At 49.5% G+C, this 22,845-nt stretch overlaps 1 protein-coding gene across 6 annotated transcripts in view; it reads left to right on the top strand.

Moving 5' to 3' along the window:
* LOC119448018 (fat-like cadherin-related tumor suppressor homolog) overlaps nucleotides 1-22,845 on the top strand; it is a 653,800-nt gene that overhangs the window by 282,161 nt on the left and 348,794 nt on the right. For all 6 annotated transcript variants that reach the window (XM_049666727.1, XM_049666730.1, XM_049666726.1 and 3 more), the window contains 2 exons: nucleotides 10,854-11,456; nucleotides 19,157-19,456. In XM_049666727.1, coding sequence (XP_049522684.1) covers nucleotides 10,854-11,456; nucleotides 19,157-19,456 — 903 coding nt within the window. The remainder of the gene's footprint in view (nucleotides 1-10,853; nucleotides 11,457-19,156; nucleotides 19,457-22,845) is intronic.

A 22,845-nucleotide genomic window follows, 5' to 3' on the forward strand; every position in this document is an offset into this window, starting at 1 on the left:
CTTATATACCACGGAGAAGGTATATTCTTGTAGGCGTAAAGCCCAGTGAGCGAGTCGTCCTGTGGTGTCCTTGAGCGAGGATAGCCAGCAGAGAGCGCGGTGATCACTGATGACACAGAAGGGTGTCGGTACTTGTACGGTCACGACGGCCCTTACAAGAGCGAGACACTCGTGCTCTTTGATTGAATAATTGCGCTCGGCAGGTGAAAGAAGTCAGCTGGCATAGGCTATAACGCGATCATGTCCACGCTGGCGTTGTACTAACATTGCTCCTATGCCGTGACCACTGGCATCAGTTCGAACATCTGTTGAGGCAGACGGGTCAAAGCGGGCCAGGATTGGAGGCGTGGTAAGGAGAGTAGTGAGATGAGAAAAAGATGCGGCATGATAAGGACCCCAAGAAAACGGTACACCTTTCTTCAAGAGGTCGGTAAGGGGACATGAAAAAGTCGCAAAATCCTTTAAAAAGCGCTGGAAATAGGAGCACAGCCCTGCAAATCTACGAACGTCCTTTGTAGACTTCAAGACAAGAAAGTTCGTAATGGCGTGAATTTTGTCCCGATAAAGTTGCACCCCTCTGGCATCCACGAGGTGTCCTTGTCATATGTAAGAGGCCGCCTGCAGCGCGAAAAAGAAGAAGAGCATGTGAAGCACGGTGTTCGGAACGGCACGAGCTCTTGAGGCGCGTGAGCCGAGGTGTGATCGGGGGATGAACGGCGCTGTCGGTGGATTATCGACATGGCTCCGGGCCAGGAAGGTCGCATCGCCAGCTCCGCTCTGGCGACGGGAGACTTGGGGGTCTGGCTGAGTCCGTGACGTTGGCCGTCCAAGGTGTGGCCGTCGACCTCGGCAAGTTCGAGCGAGGCTCCTGGACTGGCTGCAGCCTCTCACGGCAGGACCGGGCACCCCAGAGAGGATCCCCCTTCTGCGGCAGACCGGCACGTTCGATTCTCCGCGGGACGCCACGTCGGCACTCATGAAGAAGTTGCAACGCCTCCCGACGCTAGGCCTATCCAGGTGGGCCTAAGCAACGCCGAGCGCCGTCACTGAAGACTTACTGACGAGCTCATCACCGACGAAGTACCGGCGAGCTCCCCACCGATAAAGAGACGACGCGCCGACGGCAAGGCAAAGGCAACTATAGCATCAACGAGAACACCAACTGCTGCACAAACGTGCAACGACGAGCGCTGCAAGGTGACTCTTATTCGTAGCGTCTCGGAGATAGGACAGGGTTGCCTGACTTTGAAGAATTAGCCGCTACGGACGAGCTTAGGCGCAAAGTAGAACTTGTTTTGTATCTTTATTAGTATTTTTTCCCTCAGTGTGTGCTTGATTTTTAGTTTTAGTTTTGATGTTGCGTGTTATTAAAAAATCTGTTTGCTGTGTCGCCATCCGTCTTCCTTCTCCATTTCTTCTAACACCCGCACGCCCCCGAGATCGGTGACAAAAAACATCACAGTCCTAGGACGGTTATTTGGTGGCAAGCGAAGTGACATTTTGACGAGTTCAACTGGAGACCAGCCCGGTGGAACACGAATCGCTGAAAGATGATCGAGACGCGTGTTCAACGTGGGTGCGAAAACGATATGTCGTCCAGATAGCACAAACAGGTGTACCACATGAACCCCGGAAGCAAAGAGTCCATCATTTGTTTAAAGGTGGCGGGCACGTTACAGAGACCGAAAGGCATCACCTTTAACTGATAAAGACTGTCATGGGTTACAAATGCAGTCTTCTCTTGGTCCGTGTCGTCGACGTATATCTGCCAGTTGCCGGATCGTAAGTCAATAAAAGAAAAATAGGTGGAAACCATACAGGCAGTCTCGAGTGTCATCAATACGTGGCAAAGGGTAAACATCCTTTTTTTTGTGATTTTGTTCAGGTGGCGATAATATACACAAAAGCGCCACGTTTCATCCTTCTTTTTGGCAAGTATGACGGGAGAAGCCCAGGCACTACAGGAAGGCTCGATAATGTCCTTTTCAAGCATCTTTTTTACTTCCTGTTGGATAACAGCTCATTCCGACACAGAAACACGATATGGACGTTGGTGAATACGGTTCGCATCGCAAGTATTTATGCGCTGGGTCATGATGGACGTTTGACCTAAGGGTCGATTGTCAAAGTAAAAAATGTTGCGATAGCCTTCAAGAAGAAAGCAGAGAAACTAGGTGTAATAACAAAGTTTATTTTAGAGCATTCTAGGGGCATCCTTCTTTCATATAATGTGATAACTGAATGTATTTTAAAATTTATTGCGTTTATTTGGCTCAGTAAAAAAGCAAGAAATGTTAACGTTTTCAGAAATTTTTTCGCATAAACTTCGCAAAATTTTCAACTACCATATATTTTCTTCCTTTTTGCATGTTGCTATAGTGTATGCTAAAAATAATTTGAAATTCTTAAGGCATATATTTTTTTTTGAAAAACAGCTCCAAAGCTGGCAAAAAGTGGATTTTTTGCGAGATTCATGCCACAACGTCAGTTTTTGGGCTGGAACGTTTCACGTGGAATGGCCCTATAAGATTTTTTTGTGTGTATTTCATGCAACTGAGCCATACTTGAGTACTGGACGAACTAGTGTTTTATGTGTGAGGATTCTTGTGTGAAGAGGGGCCTAACTTTGGGTATGTTGCAGTTATCCTAGCTTTATAAGCGCACGATTGCACATATGTTCAATGTGATAAACTAAGACAAATCCTTTGCGAATAGAGGATTAAGGTATTTATACTGTGGCACATTTTCTACTGGAGAATTGTTGAACGAGTAATGTAGAGAAGATGGGAAAGAGTGCTTAGTAAATCACATGGAAACAGTTTCGCAGCAGGCAATTTGCCAAGTTTCACTTCATGAACAGAATGATGTGTAACGAAGAACCACTGGTCAGCCAGGCACATCTCCAGCATTTTAAATCCAACAAAGAAATGCTGGTCAGCCAGGTACATCATCAGCATTTGCTTATGGGGCAAGTTCTTGCTGCTCGCAGAGTAAAACTTCCGTACAGAGTTTGACCTCTCCCTTCTTGCGTATTCTGTAAATAAATACCTTGACAGATGTAAATGAATTGTTAGTAATGCTGTGATTATTAGGTGTTTTGATACAGTGTAGACCGTTTATAACGTAATTCGCCGGAGTCGTGAATATCCGCGCTATAAGCGGTACCGCACTATAACCAAAGCAACAATTTTCAATCCCCGCACATATGCAAAACATGTGCACCGAGTCGCCACGCGTATGCGACAGTCGAGGAATGCGGCTAGAACATTCGCATTCAATTTACAGTCGAATCTCGTTAATTCGAACCAAATCACTTGGCGGCGCCTCCGACCGGCATTGCTCCGGCACCGCCATAGAGTAAAAGCTTAGGAGAGACCCCTCAATGTCGCGCGCGAACAAAACAAAAAAAAAGAAAGAAATAAAAAAACCGCGGCGGAGATTTCACCCTCTCTCAAATGGCAAGGTCGCCGATTCTGCATTGCGCTGGAACATGCGTGTACCTGCCGACGTCTTAGCCATGCTACGGTAGCCACGCGTAGAAAATGGCAGTGAACCTATTTTTCTCCTTTATGTTTCTTTTACTTTCTAGTCACGTGTTGACCTTGCACACTGCGGCTACGGCGCAGAGGGAAGCAGCAGCACTGACCCAGGCCGGCCAATGAAACTGCCCACGCTGGCAAACGCCTGCTTCCCGATAACGGCACAAAACGAAACTTTGGGGAGCTGGCGCCGGGCCGGCTGGAGCGGCGGCGCCTGCACCGCGGCGGGCGTGCACGGTGACAGTCGAAAGTGAGGGAGCAACGAGGGAGCGCGAGGGGAGCCACCAAAGCGGCGGAGTTGCCGAGGCGAAATCCACTTCCCTGCCGCCCTCCTCCCTCACATTCCACGGTCTCCGCGTGTGCCCTTCGCCGTGCTGTGCCGGCACCGCCCGCTCCCTGAAGTTTCGTTTATTGCTGTTATCGTGAAGCGAGCGTTGGATGGCGTTGGCAGTTTCGTGGCCCTCGCTCGCTATGCGCACCGTGATATTACATGACTCGCACTCAAGATTATGGTTTCAGCCTCACTGGCCTTTCGTTCGTTCGCACCACGTGCATTTGTCCTCCACTTCATCTCTCTCTCTTCCTTGAGCACTCCTTGGGGCGCCCATTTGAGGGGAGCGTTCGCTGTCTCCGCTGACTTCCGTACTCCCAGGCAGCCGCACTGTAACCGCTACTTCGTTTCCCGCAGCTGCACTATAAGCGATACGGGTATACATGGAGTGCTATGGGAAAATTAACGGAAGTCTGAAAGGACCGCACTATATCCGGTCCTGCACTATAAGCGGTTACGTTATAGGTGGTCTATACTGTAGTATGATACAGAACACAATAATTGGGTAACAGGCAGATTTTTTCAGGAATGTTACATGGTAAGTCATTTATATACTGCTACATGCCTTTTGGGCTTTGCATCTGTGCCGGTGACTTTCGAATGACGAGTGCTATCGCGTTTAGGCACGCGCACAAACCTACCGCGATACCGGCTTCGTACCTACGATGGGCCCATCGTATCAGGCAGGGCAACTTGCTCTATCTCTTGCTATAGTACTACGCATGTTCCTTCGCAGCCTTTAAATACTGCCCACACATAGGTGATGGTCTCTGTTTTGCCGATTGCCGTCTGTGCTCGCACATGTTGCTGTTACTGGGCTAGTTGTTTTTGGTTATGCGGGGCACTAGTTCGCCTCAATGAATGTTTGTCTTGCCGCATGCTCGCCTTCTGTAGTTACCGGTGTCTAGCACCACTCGTGACAATACTGTAAAACCTCGTTATAGGCAGGTTCTTACGAAGATATCATGTATGCAAAGGCTGCCTTAGTACAGTAGAACCCCGCTGTTACATTCCCGGTGCTGCGTTTTTCCGGCTGTTACGTTGTTTTCTTCCGGTTCCGGCACATTTCCCATAGAACCCAATGCATTGGTAACCCTGATGTTGCGTCGCAACTGTGGGAACTGTTCCCGCATCATACGTTGCGAACTGCCACCCGCGCCGACCTGAGCGGCCATTTTTAGTCTTTATGTCGCTTGGCTTGGTGGCTTCACGATGGCATTGGTTGCTCATAGTGCCGGGGCCGACACCTATGACGTATTTTCGGTTTCCGCCAGCAAAAGTATGGCCCTTGAGACCCGTATTTGCTATCTAAAAATGGTGTCTATGACACGTTGTGGCACTAAAATTGGTTTTGGCTCATAGATGTTCCGTTGAAAGTCCAAGGACGATAACGCTGTCGCTGCGTGCCATATGCTGTGTGTGCGAGTGAAAGCGTGCGAGGGGAGCCGACAACCCCGTCTAATCTCGCGCGCACAAGAAAGAAAAATAGGGAGGAAGCGCATCTTCTGCCGTTGCGCTCGAGGCACCGGCGAGGGAGCGAGGGGGGAGGGATAGCGGGCGGCGTTGTACTCTGGCATCAACTGCTTACTGTGCGGCGGCGTGCGGTCCGTATCCTGAAAGCGACCTGCATTGGGGGCAGAGTCTAGGCAGTGTAGGTGCGTCCGCGGCTCGTAGCTTTGTGCGTGCTGTGTGTTCTCAGCGCTCAGTTTGCGTAGAAGTGATAGATAACAGCACGAAGGTCACTTCGCTTGCTTCGGCAGCAGGCCTTCCTCACGCCAGTGTTTGACAGCGCGTGTCCGCGCTCATCGGGTGTGATGTTGTCATGTTTGCCTGTGGGCGCTGACACCATGCTTATTAATATAGTTAATAAGCGAATGTTTGCAAGTTTATATGCACGATAAAACTACTATTCTTACTTTGTATAACTGTCTACTAATTTGCCATCGCAATCGATGCTTCGGCTTTCGGGCGAAACTACGAGTTTTTTTTCACACATAAGAATTAAAATAATATTGTGTGAAGTTTAACACTATTCCCATTTCTCAATTTTTCCTGTTTCTCGTCTCTTGCGTTTCTCCGCTCTTACGGGTTTTTTTTACGGTCCCGTGAAAAACGTATCAGCGAGGTTTTACTATAGAAATAATGGACATAAGCATTTGTGCACAAAGACGGATCTATTGACAGAACACTCTCACCAAAAGGAACGAATTATAACTATAACGCACAAGAACTCTGGCTAAACCATAGCACAAAACTATAAATAAACGAGATGCAATCACAGTCACAAGGCTGAGCTAAGTATTTAGCTAATTAAGCCTGTTAACGACACGGAAGGTCAGACTGTCATAACGATTGCTAAAGCACAGATGCACCAGGGGTGTTTTGACAGCGAAGGCATTATGATAGTTGCTGAGGACGTGGTAGTGGACGGAGCACAGAGCCCCGTGTCGACACTGTCATCAGTGCAAGCTTAGTGGTTGTGATCAGCACTGTCGACACACAGGTAGCTTCTGCATTCTCCGGGACTAGTCGGCAATGTGAGGTGTGGGACCCCTTTGCAACGGCCGCCATGACCCAGGTTGAGGAGCAGGCTTGGGCCCACTCGCCCGACTCGCCATTTGTCTCCATCTACCAGGTACAGCTCGACTGTCGTCCATGCTCGTCCCATGAACAGTCCTATTCTCTTGAACAGCAGGGCTGTCTCCTGGATCTGCTTGGGTACTGTCTGCCGACGTTCCACGAACCGGCACCACCTCACTGCTGCCAACCTTGCCAGCCCTACAGCCCTCGTTCGCCTCCACGCGTGCCTCGCTCTTTCTTCTTTTCTCCCACCTGTCTTTCGTTCACGCCGCTGGTTTTTTGTTGTTGTTGTTGTTGTTGTAACCATCAAGCACGCCTTCCAACACTAGTATTATGTCATGAGCACATCACAAAGCCCTAATTACTTTGTTATATCCATTATTGCATGTACTGCAATATGACTCTCTGTGGGAATTTGAAGGGGGATTTCACTGAGTACTTTGTTATATTCATTATTTTTTTATATCCTGTTTCTTCTTTCTTCTTTCTGGGGTTTTACGTGCCAAAACCAGTTCTGATTATGAGGCACGCCGTAGTGGAGCCCTACCTGTTTTGTTATAACTATGTTTGACTGTATATTAAAAAGAGAAGCAAACCTAAGATTGAGCCTTGAGGTACGCCTGATGTAATACTTCTGGGGCTGGTATCTCACAGTAGAACCAAACATCGCGGGTTTGAGCTTAGCGAGCCTTAGGGCCGCCATCACCTTGCGTAATCTAACGTGCCACACCACACACTTAGCTTCCAAAAGGGCACCAAGTACTGCGCATGCAAGAAACACTGTATTGCCCCAAGTTAAAGGAAATATGTTTATTTGCCTCTGACCACAGTCAACAGTGCACATACGCCTAGCCCCAGGGTGCCATGGGAAGCAATGAGGTCCCTGCGCCAAAGGTGGAAATAAAGGGTGCCGCTAGCTTGTTGCTGCAAGAGGATGGTTCCCTGCGATACACCGCTGAGGAAACTGTGTCCCTGCAGCTATGCTGCATATTCTCGCGATGACCTGTGGGCCTGCACCGAAGAGCTGCGACAACCTCTGTTGGCTTGGGCCTCCGATAGGTGTGGCTCGGCGTAATATTACCTTGCACGAGCACCAGGCAACGCTCTTTGGTTTAGCATTCGGAAAAGGAACAATACCAGGTATACGCTCGCCATAGGGACAAGGCACTGTAGACAAGCTCAAATCAGAGCAATGCCCAATGCAGAGGGGCCGGTGGACAAGGTGAAAAATGTGTATGCACCTGATGCTGTCCTGGAGAAGGTCTCCCTCGCTCTGTTGATTATGCCAGTTCTACCTCCAGTAGCATACAGTAGCCCGGCAGTGTGAAGTGCCACTGCTGAAAACTAGTTTGTGGTAAAAGCTACTCTCGATTACCGTCTCAGGTGGAAAGGGAGAGGATTAAGGACGACAGAATTTGGGAAACGCCCGCACAAAGGCACCGGGGTGCACCTCGCTCCCCACAGACAGTAAATGGAGGATTGGTAGGGTTTGTAGAATACATATTGAGACCGGTCAGACAGAGAAGAAGCAATACAGTTAACTAATGCATGGTTGTCGAGGATGATAGAGATCTTTTTCGACAGTTTAGAGTGTGTAACAATTATAGCGAAGAGAGACGCTTGTGGGTCCAGCTCTAGTGGGCCCAGACGCTGGTGGGTCCAGCGCTTTTGCTCGGCAACGGCGCTTATGCTTGAAAGCCGTGTCTCGTTTTGACTGTTGCCGCTGCGCTGCTCCGGACTCTAATAAAGCCCTTTACAATTGGTGGAGCGTGCTGCGCCCTCGAAACCTGCAACCTGGAACTTCGATCCTGCACCGTACCGTCGACCATGCCTGAAGAAGCCTCCCAGCAAGTGCCTCCCCCTGCACCGGCACCATGCTCTGGTGTGCCTCGCCACAGGGACCCTGCCATCTTCACAGGCGCGGATGACACCGACGTTGAGGATTGGCTTGCGATCTACGAGTGGGTAAGCGCCCACAATAAATGGGACGAAGCAGCGAAGCTCAGCAACGTGCTGTTCTACCTCGCGGGTGTGGCCAGCTTATGGTACAACAACCATGAAACGGATTTTCGACATGGTCAGACTTCAAGATGTCTTTTGTCGATGTTTTTTGTTGCCCTGTTGTTCGTAAGCTGCGCGTCGAACAGCGTTTGCGGGAACGAGCTCAGCAAGTAGGTGAATCCTTTACAAGTTACATCGAAGACATCCTGGACTTATGCAAGAAAGTCAACGCGACCATGTCGGAGTCTGATGAGATCAGGAACGTCATAAAAGGCATAGAAGACGATGCCTTCAACATGCTGCTTGCCAAAAATCCTCGGACTGTGGCAGAGATAATTACACTGTGCCAAAGTTAAGAGGAGCTATGCAGGCAGCGGTCGTTGACCCGTCGCCCTCCATGACGCGACGAACAGCTCGCTGGCTTGACGGCCATTTCTGAGCAGTCAGCGTTGATGGCAGAAATGAAGGCGTTCATGCGCGAGGAAATTGCATGCCAGCTCTCCTTGATGTCCTTTGCACAACCGCCACCCATACAAGAGCCAACGTAAAGGCTTGAGCCCCCGTTCCACCGCGCCATTGCGCACGAACTCAACGAGATTTTACCTGAGCGCCACCAACATGTTCCTGTGGCTGCAACCTCTCTGCTACGCTGAAGTCGCCAGGCCCCAACAGATCCCTCCGACAGCACGACTCAGCTACACGGAAGTCGTCGCCAGGCCCCATCCCTTCCCTCAAGGTGGGCCTCTCACTTACGCTGACGTCTTCACTGTGCCCAGACCACAGCCCGCCATGCCACCATATCACCAGCCGACCCGCACAATGCGTCCTCCTACATGGACGTGGCCCACCACAGCGAATCGGTACCGTACCTCTGACAACCGGCCTATCTGTTTTGCGTGCGGCTACGCATACTCGTTTTCATACTTTCTCGCGTGCGCCTGCGCTCGGGCTTGTCGCCGTCCAATGTGGAAGTTTAGGTGTATGTTCCTGGGAATCGGTGAGACGTGCATAGTTTCTTGTATTCGTGTTGGGATTTTTGTCAGTGCGCTGGTCTTCCATACGGAATATTTGAGACGTTCCAAGACGCAGCGTCCCGCTATTGTGCGCAGTAGCCTTTCTTTGGCGCTCTTTGGCCACATCTGACCCTTGCCCCAATAAACTCCAACAATCATCATCATAGCCTTTCTTTCTGGCTTACCAGGTGGGCCTCTATGATTTCCCACGCCTTGTTCATACCTGCCAAGTCTTCTGGATTACCCAGGAGACTCCCGGATTTGGACCATTTCTTCCGGTTGTATGGTTGACAGAAAAATTTCACGGAAATTGCTCTTGTGTCCCGTTCCCTCGTCCAGCGCTTTGTCAGGCCACATTGGCAAAAATACCCAACCCAATCTAATCCAGTTAGAAGTTCATCATGCAAAACATTGTTAAGAAAGTAGCAGGGAAACCCTATACATGCGCTATTTCATTAACCGCAGAGCCGCTCCTTACGCTGACGGGGTGGTTGGGTGCCATATTGGCCCTAGTTCCATTAAGCTAGCCAGCGAACGCCGCCTTCTGCAACTAGCAACACTAGACTCTCCATCGTTCTCCTTGGCGTCAGCTGCTCTGGCATTGCGTAGGTTACGGTCAGTCATGGCTTCAAAAGCAAGGAGCGCTAGCGCAAAAAGAATCAAGTATTGTTGATGTAGTGCTCAGCCGAAGTGATGCTGGGTATTTTGTTGATACCACACAGCAATGCAGTGCAAGTGGCAATTTAACATCGTGAAAAATAGAAGGACGCAGTGTCGCTCGTCCATGTGTCGCCCGTTCAAGATGCTGGGAAACGTCAACCTCACAAAAATGTGAAAGAAATGAAATTCGTTACCATCAAACATTATCTGAAGAATTTTTGAAGAGCCGCCGTGGTTGCTTAGTGGCTTTGGCATTGCGCTGCTAAGCACGAGTTTGCGAGATCAAATCTCGGCCGCGGCAGCTGCATTTAGTTGGGGGCGAAATGCAAAAACGCCCGTGTGCCATAAATTGCGTGCGCGTTAAAGAACCCCTGGTGGTCGAAATTAATCAGGAGTTCCGCACTACGGCGTGCCGCATAATCAGATGGTGGTTGTGGGACGTAAGACCCGAGAATTTAATTAAATTTTAAAGAATTGTTGAAGACAGAATTAGCAACAATGAAATGCTTGCAAAAGTGAGACATTAAAGTTCATGTGGTCATTTGTATATCTCTAAATAAAATGGTAATGAACTTCTCCTGGGAGCACATGAAAATATCGGCATTGGGGGAGGAGGGATGTGTGTCGCTGACTAATTTGTTATAATGAGGTTAGTTTGTATTAAAAGCTTTGTGCAAGGCCACACTTTCTCGTTATTGTGTGCCATTTACACAAATATTACTGACACAGGTGTGCTGTCCCTTGTGGAGCTGCTGGATTACGAGAGCCAGCCCCGTCACGAGCTGGAGGTGCGGGCTACAGATTCTGTGAGTGGTGCCCACTCGGAGGTGCCGGTCACCATAAATGTGGAGGATGTCAATGACTGTGCACCACTCTTTGAGCAGCCCTGGTACAATGTGAGTGTGTCTGAAGCAACACCTGTGGCCAGCCCACTGTTGGAGGTGCGTGCTAGTGACCGTGACGGGCCAAAGCTTGAGCTTCGGCTGGATCCCGATGACACCTTCCATCTGGAGGCTGCAGGCGTGCTGCGACTGCGTGCGCCCCTGGATCGGGAGGCACAGTCTGTGCATCGGCTACAGGTGGTGGCATCGGATGCAGGCCACCCGGCACCGCTGAGTAGCACGGCACGCATTTGGGTCACTGTGATCGACATGAATGACAACCCACCTGTCTTTGGACAGCCAGCGTACACTGCTCTGGTTGACGAGCGGTCCCGTAGGGGTCAGTTCATCGCAAGGCTGGTTGCCATGGATCCTGATGTGTCAGACCAGCTGTCGTATGCCATAGTCGCTGGAAATGAGGCACAGCTATTCGCAATCGACCGGTCAACAGGTGAGCCTTGTTTGGAGAGCGTTGGTACTGCCAGTGGTAGGGGGGAAAGAAGAGAAGCGTTTATTTACCTATAGTACCCTCGAGTTCTTGGAGTTAGAGAAGGCAGGGAGGTGGTTCCAGTCGTCTGAGGTTCTTGGTACAAATGAGTCCCAAGTAAATACAGTCGAACCTCGTTAATACGATCTTCACAGGAACCGGGAATTAAAGCGTATGATCCGAAAATTGTATCATCCGATGTATTATCCAACCAAATCGTATTACTGGGAAAAAAAAAAAGAAAGAAGTATCATCCCGAAAATCGTATTATGCAGAATCGTATCAGCGAGGTTCCACTGTATTGGTGTAACAAAAGGCTACACCGACATTTTTTGAGTTAATCAAGATGAGATGGTATGTACAAAGGAGCTATTCATCTCTAAGGGGAGATGCTCCTCAGAAACATTTTTTAAATAATGATGCTGGGCGAATGAAAATTCTACCACCTATAGAGCTTGATCTCTTCATTCGACATCTACTTTTCGTTTTAGGATATCTCGATGCTTTCATGTCCCAAGTGCCATGCATAAGTGAGAAGCAGTGCATGTTTGTGCAGCTGCTGGACTTAGCAGTTAGCATGATAGAGCAGTGCAAAATTATTTTTCTTATGCCTAACACTCCACTGAGTGCTAATAAGCAAGATAATGTGATTCCCTTTACAGGCAACATTTTAACCCTTTGCGGTCCGAAACTTTTACCCACTTTCCGGCTGTTCCGGTCCGAAACTGTTTTGCTAGTTTGTGGCGCCACTAACAAAACCACCAACTGTGGAAGAAAAACTCACAGGATATTTATTTTTTCTGTTGCATTCTGCAGGCAACTCCTCTACCGATATTTGAGCAGCGTGTGATACCGCTCGAAGCATTCTCCTGGGTGCAGGCCAGGGTTGTTACTGCAGGTTTTGCACAAAAACACAGTTTCCCTCCTGCCTCCGTTTGTTTTTCGATCGCTACAAGTGGCACAGTCCTTGCTGCTTCGGCCTGGGAGCTTGTAGATGAAACGGCTCCTTCCATCTAGCCTTTCCTCGCACTCCTTCCGAGCAGACGGGCCTCGCTTTTTGGCCCTACCCCTCACGTCACCCACCAGGTGTAGGATGAGGTTGCGGCGGTACTGCAGGTGTCGCTGTTCTTTCTCACCATGATTCTGCAGCTGTGTGCGCCTCAAAATAAAGCTATTGACAATGGGAACCCCTAGAAGCTTTCACTAAATGCACTGTAAAACGCACGTGGTGAAACTGTGGTCATGCTTCTCAGCGAACCGCGCGAACGTGCGGTTGTGCGTGAGTGAGAAAGCTCTGGTATCCAGAAGCCGTGCTGAACATTGTGCTGCACCCTAGTGCAAAGATAAGTAAACTTCAACAAAGTTTATTTATCCCTCAAGAGATGGCGCATCATGCATACAAAGAATGCGCAAGAATCGCACTGAGAAAAACCGCAAAATTTAACCCCCGAACACCCTTGTCGGGCGGTGCCCGACAGCGGACCGCTACGGCCGTGTTGCGTTGTCGGGCAGGGCCCGACAACGGACCGCAAAGGGTTAAGAGAATTTCGTATCTGGTGCTTCATATTCAGTGGCTGGTGCCCGAGTACATTAAAAATTTTCATCCTTCAAAAAATAAGGTGATTGTATTAAATCCTAGATAAGTGCATTCTACATATCCTAAAAATTACGCCCATCAAATGTGGTCTTGATTGGACCACAATAAGTACATAAAATGTTGTACACAAACGCCTTGTTTTGCCCAAAATATGAAGTTGAGAAAAATGCGATCGAAAGTTTTAAAAGTTGTTTACTTCTGTTAATTATTATTATTACTTCCCGGGGAGATTGTGATGCGCCAAAGCTAACCTAGGAGAGAAAAAGCTTAGGCCTACCACCTTGCATGAGCCCAATAGCCTGCGACACCGCGGTTTGACGCATCGCGCACTTTAACATGTGTCATATCTGTGCCTTTTCTTGCCACCTCGAGTGCTTTAACCGAGTTTATTTTACTTTTCCCAGTCATTTGTGGCTCTGATTTCTTCATATGTGAAATAGGAGAGATCAATGTTGCTGAAACAACTAAAAGCACAAAACCTATTTCTTTAATGAAAATCGCCGTTTTTTGACCTGCCTCTCCCCTTAAGGATCCATGAAAGAGGCGTGTTCTTGTCTGAATATATTACCTGGCCAGGGGCACATACTGAGCAGCCATACTCATGTTTGCCTCTGACCAAGGACGGTAGTTCATGAGAAATTGTGGTGCAAAAAGCTGAGTAGTATTGTTGAGGATATAGTTACATGCATAAGTCCTCCATACATTCTGGGCATACTGAGGTACCTGCAAGAAGTGTGGGGTCGCATACGTGCTCTTGGGACAAAGGAACGACAAAACAGTAGCGCAAAGAATCAAAAGGGCATTTATTGCACCTTTCATACACTAATGCCTGCTAGACAAATTACCATCCACATAACATGCCGATGGGCGCGCGACAAATCGAGGGAGTCGAACTCACCGCTACCGGATAGCGAGCGAATCTGTTTGCCGCCATGCTGGACACCAACGCCTAATCGTTTGTGTGTACAGTCACCCGAACAGTGTCACGTTCGAACGATCGTGTTATTCCGGTGCCCTGCTCCCAAGCCTCGCGAGACGGTCTCGCATAAAGCGTGTCGGTGCATGTATGGTACGTCCACGCTGCTTGCCGATCGCCAGCCAAAGAGCAACAGCCTTCTCTCTTTTGCACCCAAGTAACCCCGCCGTTAGGTGGCGTTAGCAGTGCAACACTCGCGCCATCTCTCGTACTAGTCTTGCAACCGCCCTGACCGCTGCCGGCACAAAGCCACGCGGCGAAGCCGAATTACAGGAGACGTGAGCCATGCGGGAAAAACATTATCAGGGGACGCGTGAAAGCCGAGCGTCCCCACACAAGTTGGCTGTTAAGGGTGTTTTATTGCCACTGTAATCGGTGGGATTAAGGACCTAAGAAAGTCAGGAAATTTGCAGCCTTGCCAACATTTAAGAAGCACTGAAACAGAGAATAATTGCATTTAAATAATCACACGATAGTCTCACTATTGAAGGGTGTCACTTTGCTAATCTCCTGCCGCAAAAATGTTTTGAATCCTTAAATTATCACTGGACTTTGTGGTAGTCGAAAGTTGCCCTCTGTACTGCTGTGCAGCTTTTCCTTTTTTTTTTGTCTCCACTAGTGTGCTCGAAGTTATACCCTTACACGTTGTAGTGAGATGATAACGGACCGTCACGTTTGTTGACGTGCAGTGCGGTGAAGGATGGAGCCGTAGATGTTTAGTTTGGTAGATAACATATATTAGGACTAAGCACTCTATCATACACTATGCAAACAGAATGGCACACACATCATACAGTAACTAAAGTAGATGTTACACATGCATGCTAAGTCCCTAAGCTACAGGTTCTTGCTCGCACTCAAGTCCTCGTTGTCTTCAGCAGGACGAGCCCGTGATGGGACGACTTGGTCGCTGAGCAAGACGTAGCCAGTTGACTTGCCAAAGTGCTGGTTGAGCGGTGGCGACCGCTCTAACATTCAGGAACGCCAATAGATCAGATCGACCAGGAACAGTACTGGCCGGGAACACTCGCGGGCAGGTAGTAGCCGCAATGGACACAGACAGTACTGTTCCTGGTCGATCTGATCTCTTGCCATTGTAATGTAAAGAAATGTAAAGGTAATTACGGGACGTTCGTCACACTTGGTTGTCATGCCACGCGATAAGGAAAAGGATGCAAGAAAAGCAGTCGGACTCGTGATGAAAAATCCAGACTACATTAATGAAAATAAAAACCGAACTACAGCCACACAGAAGGTTATGGCACATGACAGGACAAACATAATATGCTAGACGAACTAAGGTTGATAGGAGTCCGAGAAACAACCAGTTCCAGAGAGCTCACGGTACGGTGCACACGGGACGAGGGGTTGCTGAAGGGAGGTGCGATGACATGACGACGTAGAACTCGCCTCAATGTTGGGCAGTGGGTGGAAGATAGCTCTTGATTAACTGGGCTGACCGCACAGCAGTCAGCCAGTACCGGAGCCGCAGTGCACGTTGCAGGCAGGCGCGGATCCAGGGGGGATGTCCGGATGTCCTGACCCCCCCCTCAAATTTCTGCATCGCCCCCTCGCTGACAATGTGGATGGCCCTGTCGCAAAAAAAAAAAAAAAAAATATGGCCACCAGCATTCTTCAAAATTATTTTTCGCGAGTACCAGTGGTATCAGCCATGTAGAAGTATAAAGCTAGCTCGCTCACAAGCTTAGTTGTATTCCGTAGGGGTGTGGTGTGGCGAAGTTGCCGTAGTTATTTTTTCTCATGAACACCTTGGACCTCCTGGCGCCGGCCGTGCCTTACTCGTCCCATCGGTGGCGTCGAATGAACGAGGGGACGTCCCTTTTGTCAAGCACGCAGATGTCCGCGCGAGCGCCTTCGCGCCTGATCAACTCTGTTCCCCATTGAGGTGTCATCGGTTGCCTCATTGGCTGTCATCGGTTCCGCGACCAACCTGCTTAATGAAAGAGATATCTCGCTGAAGTGTTCATATATAAATAATAACATTGCAACTAACAGCTAAACTAAGAACTACGCATAGGCAACTTTTCTTTAACTGTAGCACTCAGTGTGATCCCAGGTTCTCCTTCTTTCTGTGGTTTTACGTGCGAAAACAAGTTCTGATTATGAGGCCCGCCGTAGTGGAGGGCTCCGAATTAATTTTGACCACCTGGGGTTCTTTAACGTGCACTCCAACGCAAGCACACGGGCGTTTTTGCAATTCGCCTCCATAGAAATGCGGCCGCCGCGGCCGGGATTCGATCCCGCGATTTCGTACTCAGCAGCACAACACCTTAGCTGATTGGGCCACCTCGGCGGGCTGTGTGATCACAGTTACACTTTGACAATATCCAGTACGAGCACAGTACCGTTCGTACGCTACAAGTTTTTCATTATAACTTCGCAGTTTTATTGTCGTACATTAAGCATAGGATGCTCAAAGCCGCCGGATCCGTTTACCTGAGTGGCCGTTCTCGCGGAGCGGGGCGAAGCCTCGAGCAGCGGAGCGGCTGCGAAGTGGGGGAGCGTGATGTCAGCGGCCAACGCCAGCACGCGGGCCTAGGATGGCGTCGCGTGGTTAGAGAAACGGGAGCAGATGCGCGCCTTGTGTAAAAGGATGACGTCGCGTGGGAAACAAAACATGAAGATGCTGGCTCGCGCTCTCGGCTACTAGGCCACATCGTTCTTGCAGGTGGCGTCGAGACTCTTCTTCATGCGAGGTGATCCGCATATCGTAAACAACCAGCGTAGTGGTTGCCGCGTCGGAGCTCCAAAGCAAACGAAGGTGTCTCAGCCGAACACAAAGAATCTTCTTAAGGAAATCAAGGTGTCCCAACAGAACTCCAAAGACGGACCCGTGCTTACGCATGCATAACAAACCTGCGACAGATCATCCCAAATTTTATTTTAAGAAACAATACAGGCTAGACATACCGGGTGTTCAAAATTAAGCTTTATGGTTTTCTTAAAATGAGGCACTGGGAGGCACGTAAAGAGCACCTGCGCAAATAAGTTATGTGGCCAGGGGCACACAAAGTGAGGTGATAATTATCGCTGTCAGCAGCCGAATTACCTAAAATTGAATAATTAACTATTCATTGACTGCAGTAAGTTTGTATGTTTGTATTCAAAAGTTAGAGGCAGTCGTGTTTCTACACAGTTTCACTTGGAAGAATTCTTCTAGCATGTCTATGCTCCGAGATATCCAACTCCAAATTTTAATTGTCGTTCGCATGATTACGCATGCAAGAGAGTGAGGATTGGCGCAAAGCTCTTCCATGATGTGACGCGGCTGTTGAGTGCGGCGTTTAGTCTGACAACGCGGCGGAGGCATTGGCAAAGATAATAACTGTCCCCCTTCGCCTCACGGCTGGCGAAAAAAATCGAAGAACCCGTAACCGCTGTCGTAACACGCGACCGCGCAGCCTGTAAAGCTGGCTGCAGCTGCCATGCCGAGATAATGGCGCGAGCGGAGAAGCCGGAGTGTAATGCGCGTGCGTAATGGTGACTAGACGACCAGGCATGGTCATTGCCTGGGCTACGCAAATAAAGTGACTGCTGATTTCCAAGTATTGTAAGTTTTATTGAAATCAAAAGCAACAACTACACCATCAACAGCAGAAACCTTTTTAGCTATGCTAACGAATATTTCATACATACTGCCGCTTTAAGTTTGGTGTTGTCATGCACAAATCTCATGACAACACTTCACCCATCAAGATGTGAATGCCCTAAAAAATCTTAAAAATGCTTCCCTTCCACAGCAACACAAAGCATAAACCGCTCATGCGTCGAGTCGATAACTCTGCGCAGTAAGACAATTGAAATTTGGAGTCGGATATCTCGGAGCACGAACACGCTAGAATAATTATTCCGACCGATACTGTGCAGAAACACGACTGTCTCTAAGTTTTCAATACAAACATACCCACTTACTGCAGTCGAAAAAAAATAGTTGTTCAACTTTAGTTAATTCGGCTGCTCACAGCGATAATTATCATCTCACTTTGTGCCCACCTGCTGGGTGCCTAATTGCCTAATTTTAAGAAAACCATAAATCTTAGTTTTGAACACCCTGTATTATCAGGCACAGCCGCCAAGCACATGGCTGTATTGGGTAACGTCCTTTTCCTATAAACTCGGAGAAACCGATACCTGGCTTCGCTAAAGGGCTTCTTCCTCTTACTGGGGTTTTACGTGCCAAAACCAGTTCTGATTATGAGGCACGCCGTAGTGGAAGGCTCCGGATTAAGTTTGACAACCTGGTGTTTTTTACCGTGCACTACAACGCAAGCACAAGGGCGTTTTTGCATTTCGCCTCCATCGAATCGAAATGCGGCCGCCGCGGCAAGGATTCGATCCCGTGATCTCGTGCTCAGCAGCGCAACACCTGAGCTGACTGAGCCACCACGGCGGGCTAGAGGTGTTGCTCTAGCCGTATAAAACGCGGGTTTATCATGAGCAGAAACGGTGCATTTCGGTAAATCAGGAAGGCTACTATCATCATCATCATCATCATTGACAGAAGCTGACCCCCCCCTCAGAAAAAACCTGGATCCGCCCCTGGTTGCAGGAATGGTCAGTCTACCCAGCGGACAGCTTGCATGCTAGCCGCAGTGCTCGGCGCATATGTGGCCATTAGCCAGGCCACGAATGGTGCTCCGTTGAACAGCTGAACGAGGAGATGCCTTGCCAGGATGTAGACACAGCATGTATAAATTAAGCCAAAAGTTAATTTCTGCGTAATCCTCTGAAAGGTGGTTGTAGTTGCAAATGTGTTAAAATAGTTTAAGCACTGGCTTCTAAGCTCTTCAGTGCAAGAGCTCTGATGAAGCTACAGCACTCTTCTGCAACTATATGCCAGTGCACAAAGTTTGAATTTGGATCACTGTGCACATTTAAAAAGATTTCACAGATATTCTACAGGCCCCTTATTTTCCTGCATGCCCCTATACAGCCAGAGAGCTTTAGGCAACTAATACAGCTATCTTACGCCACCCATTACACTGGACCATTGAACTATTGCCTTGGTGCTCGTTGGCGACATCTGGCCCACTGCTGTGCCTCATCTGGTTGCATGCCCTGGCATTGCAGGAGTGGTGACAGTATCCAACGTGGCCCCTGCATGGCCTCCAGCTGGCTTTGAGCTCAACATTTCCGTCACGGATGGCGTGTACCAGAGCTACACGCAGTTGCGGCTGGTGGTGGTGGCCAGTAATGAGCACTCGCCTCGGTTCAGCCAGGCTGTGTATGAGGCGGTGGTGGCTGAGAACCTGGCACCCGGTGCACCAGTGGCCCACCTGTCTGCCACAGATCCAGACCAAGGAAGCAAGCTGACGTATGCCATTCGCAGCCGCGACTGTGCAGTGCACTTCCGCATCAATAGCACTACAGGTACGAGTCATTGGTTTTCTCTCGGGTCCATTGCACAAGCTGTAGGCATTGCAGAAGAACTTGCCGCAGCATTTCATACTATGTAGCATTGGTCTGAAGAAACTTGTGCCTTGATGGACGGGTGAAGAGCTAGTGCAGCACTTTATCTGCACTGGCTCTTTAGCGCCAGTGCTAATTAAAGAGCATGTCTTTATTGTTGTGTACTACATTTGCATTTAGAGAGACAAAAAAAAAGTGGTTTAAACTGTGGGGTCTCACACGTGCTCTTGGGACAAAGGAACGACAACACAGTAGTGCAGTCAAAAGGTCATTTATTGCACCTTTCATACTCTAATGCATGCTAGCCGAATTACTACCCATAGAACATTCACATGGGCGTGCGACAAATCTAGGAAGTCCGACTCACCGTGACCGGATATATAGGTAGCGAATATGTTCGTCCCATGCTATGACACCATCGCCTAGTCGTTCACGTGTACGGTCACGCGAACGGTGGCGAGTTCGAACGATCCGTGTTCGTCCATACCGGTGTCCTGTTCCTAGCCTCGCGAGATGGTCTCGCGAAGCGAGCCAGTCCATGCATGAAGCGTCCGTGCGTGCTGCTGGCTGATCCCAAGCCGAAGAGGAAGTGCCTTCTTCCTTTTGCACCCAAGTGACCCCGCTGTTAGGTGGCGTTAGCAGCGCAACACTATCGTCATCTCTCGTAATATGCTGCCGCCGTAACGCCAAGAGACAAAGCTGGATTAGAGAAAAGGGGAGCCATGCGGGGAAAATAATATCAGGGGACGCGGGAGAGTCGCGCAGCCCCACATCCCTGCAACCTTAAATCACTACACATACTCCAGCGAAATGTATTGCACAGTCTAAGAACGCGTGCGTCGAGAACAAAGGGTAGTACATGCAGCAGTGGCCGCGCCAAAGAAATGTCCACGCGTTGTCCACAACCTGCACGCCGACAATGTCTCTGGGGCACACCGCTGCCGTTTGTTGGTCACAGGAGCAGCTCTGCAGACACGACGGCACGACTCCAGGCCAGAAACGGCGGCGCAGAAGTTAACACGAGCAAGCGTCGCTTGCGCCGACGCGCCCTGGCGAGAGCTGCAGTAGCCAGCAGAGACTGCTGGCTCTTTTCCCAGCTGCCGAGGGTTGCTAGCTGAACAGAGGCGGCCGCCGAAGTCGCTGCGCCGAACTGGCTACAGGCATCTCCATCGCCTTGGGTAACTCGATCGTAGTCCAGGGCAACAGCGCAGACGAGGTGCAAGTGACAGCAAACCAGGGATGAATCTGCTCATGCTGTGTACACTGAATGCACTCGACAAACACTAAAGTAGTGCAAGTGAGAGGAATTCTGCATGCGCATCACCCACGTGGTACGATGTTCAATTCGGCGAGCAAAAAAAATCAGGTGGCTACTCAGCTGCTAAGTTCGCGTGAACAAAGCTCGCTTTCTTGAGTCGAATAAGTAATTTCAATTCATGCGAGGCTAACTAGAATGAGGGAAGCAAAGTGCGACACCTCATCACCACGGTCCGCCAGGTTGTGTCCCTCCGTCTGCGACAGGCGGCTTCGTAAAGCCCTAGGCCTAATGCGTCACTACCCTGACTACAACTGGCATCCAAGAACGCCAAATAAACACAAGAACTGGAAGCCGCGAGGAGACGTTAGCTGTGTGAGGTGGTCATACCCCGCTCGATGCACACAGCATCCAAGTTTACGGTGCCCACCGTCCCAGACGGTGTCGGATCACCCGGTGCCAGGTCGCAGTACCAGACAGCCCATAGCGGCACCCGTGGCCCGCGGCCACCCGGCTCCCAGAGCCGCGACTTCCGAAGTCATAGAGATCGAAGAAGCTATTTACCTAAGAGATTCGGATCACCCACGAGGCTTCCGTACTCACTCGCTTCAGACTTGCCAATGCTCCGCAGGCCCTAGGCCTCGCTCTCCTAGGATGCAGACCACGTGGCTCTTGTATCCATGAGTGTACTTCTAAACACTCGCGAAAAGGCTTAGCATGTTGAAAAGTTCATGCACACTTCAGCAACCCTCGCCTTGCTCAACAAAGCACGCCGCCGCCGCTAGCGATCAAAATCCGCGCTAGGACTACGCTTCGGTTGAAACAAAGGTTGTTTCGAACCAGCAAAACTGTCAAAATTATCATCCGATGCCCCAAGAGGTCCACGTTGGGCAGCCAGATCAGGGGTCTCACACGTGCTCTTGGGACAAAGGAACGACAACACAGTAGTCTAAACAACCTAAAGGGCATTTATTGCACCTTTCATACATTAATGCACGCTAGCCGAATTACTACCCATAGAACATTCACATGGGCGCGCGGCAAATCAAGGAAGTCCGACTTAACCCGATAGGATAGCGCGTGAATATGTTCGCCCCATGCTTATGACACCATCGCCTAGTCATTCACGTATGGTCACATGAACGGTGGCGAGTTTGAACGATCCGTGTTCGTCCATACTGGTGTCCTGCTCCTAGCCTTGTGAGATGGTCTCGTGAAGTGAGCTGGCGCACACGCAAGACGTTTGTGCGTGCTGCTTGCCGACCCCAGTGCCAAGAAGCAAGTGGCTTCTTCCTTTTGCACCCAAGTAACCCCCCCCCCCCCCATGAAGTGGCGCTAGCAGCGCAACACTAGCGCCATCTTTTTTAATATGATGCCGCCGGAACGCCACGCGGCAAAGCCGGATTACAGGAGACGGGAGCCATACGGAGAAAACAACATCAGGGAATATGTGAGAGTCGTACATCCCCACAAAACACAATCGAGGACATCTGCTGCTTGTTAGCATTGAGGAAGGAAGGTGCTCTTGTGTCCTTTACAAGTCTCAAAATGCCTTGAATAAATTCAGATAGGTGTGTCAGTGGCAGGGCAACCAAATGTGATGTGTGTTTGCATGTGTGCAGGTTTAATAATTTGTTAATTTGATCATTCCCACCATGTCCCATCTCGCCAACAGATGCATTGTTATGCAGCGTCAAATACCCTTTAACTTAGAAGCATTTGGCTCTGCATTAATTGTCACTCAGTGCGCTTGTTACCAAATGACACGTTCAGGAGCATGGATATTGCTACAAAAGTAATGACAGATGAGCAAGACAAAAGCTGTGCTAGCACCCAAGGAAACTGAAGTGAGAAAAGAACCACGGGAACACTGTGTCTTTTCTTTTCCCCCACATTTGGCACCACACGCATTCACATGTGGTAAGCTCTTCTATTGGTTTCTTTCAGTTGGGGTGCCAACGGCGCTATGCCTCGGCACACCAAGGTCCGCGGTTGGCACACACCTGCGCATCAACGGCGGTCCAGTACAAGCTTGAGGAAACAATAGGCGACAACACGTGTACACTCAGAAAGCATTTATTACGACTGCAACTAA

The sequence above is a fragment of the Dermacentor silvarum genome, chromosome 4 (assembly GCF_013339745.2).
Source record: "Dermacentor silvarum isolate Dsil-2018 chromosome 4, BIME_Dsil_1.4, whole genome shotgun sequence".
NCBI classification, from domain to species: domain Eukaryota; kingdom Metazoa; phylum Arthropoda; class Arachnida; order Ixodida; family Ixodidae; genus Dermacentor; species Dermacentor silvarum.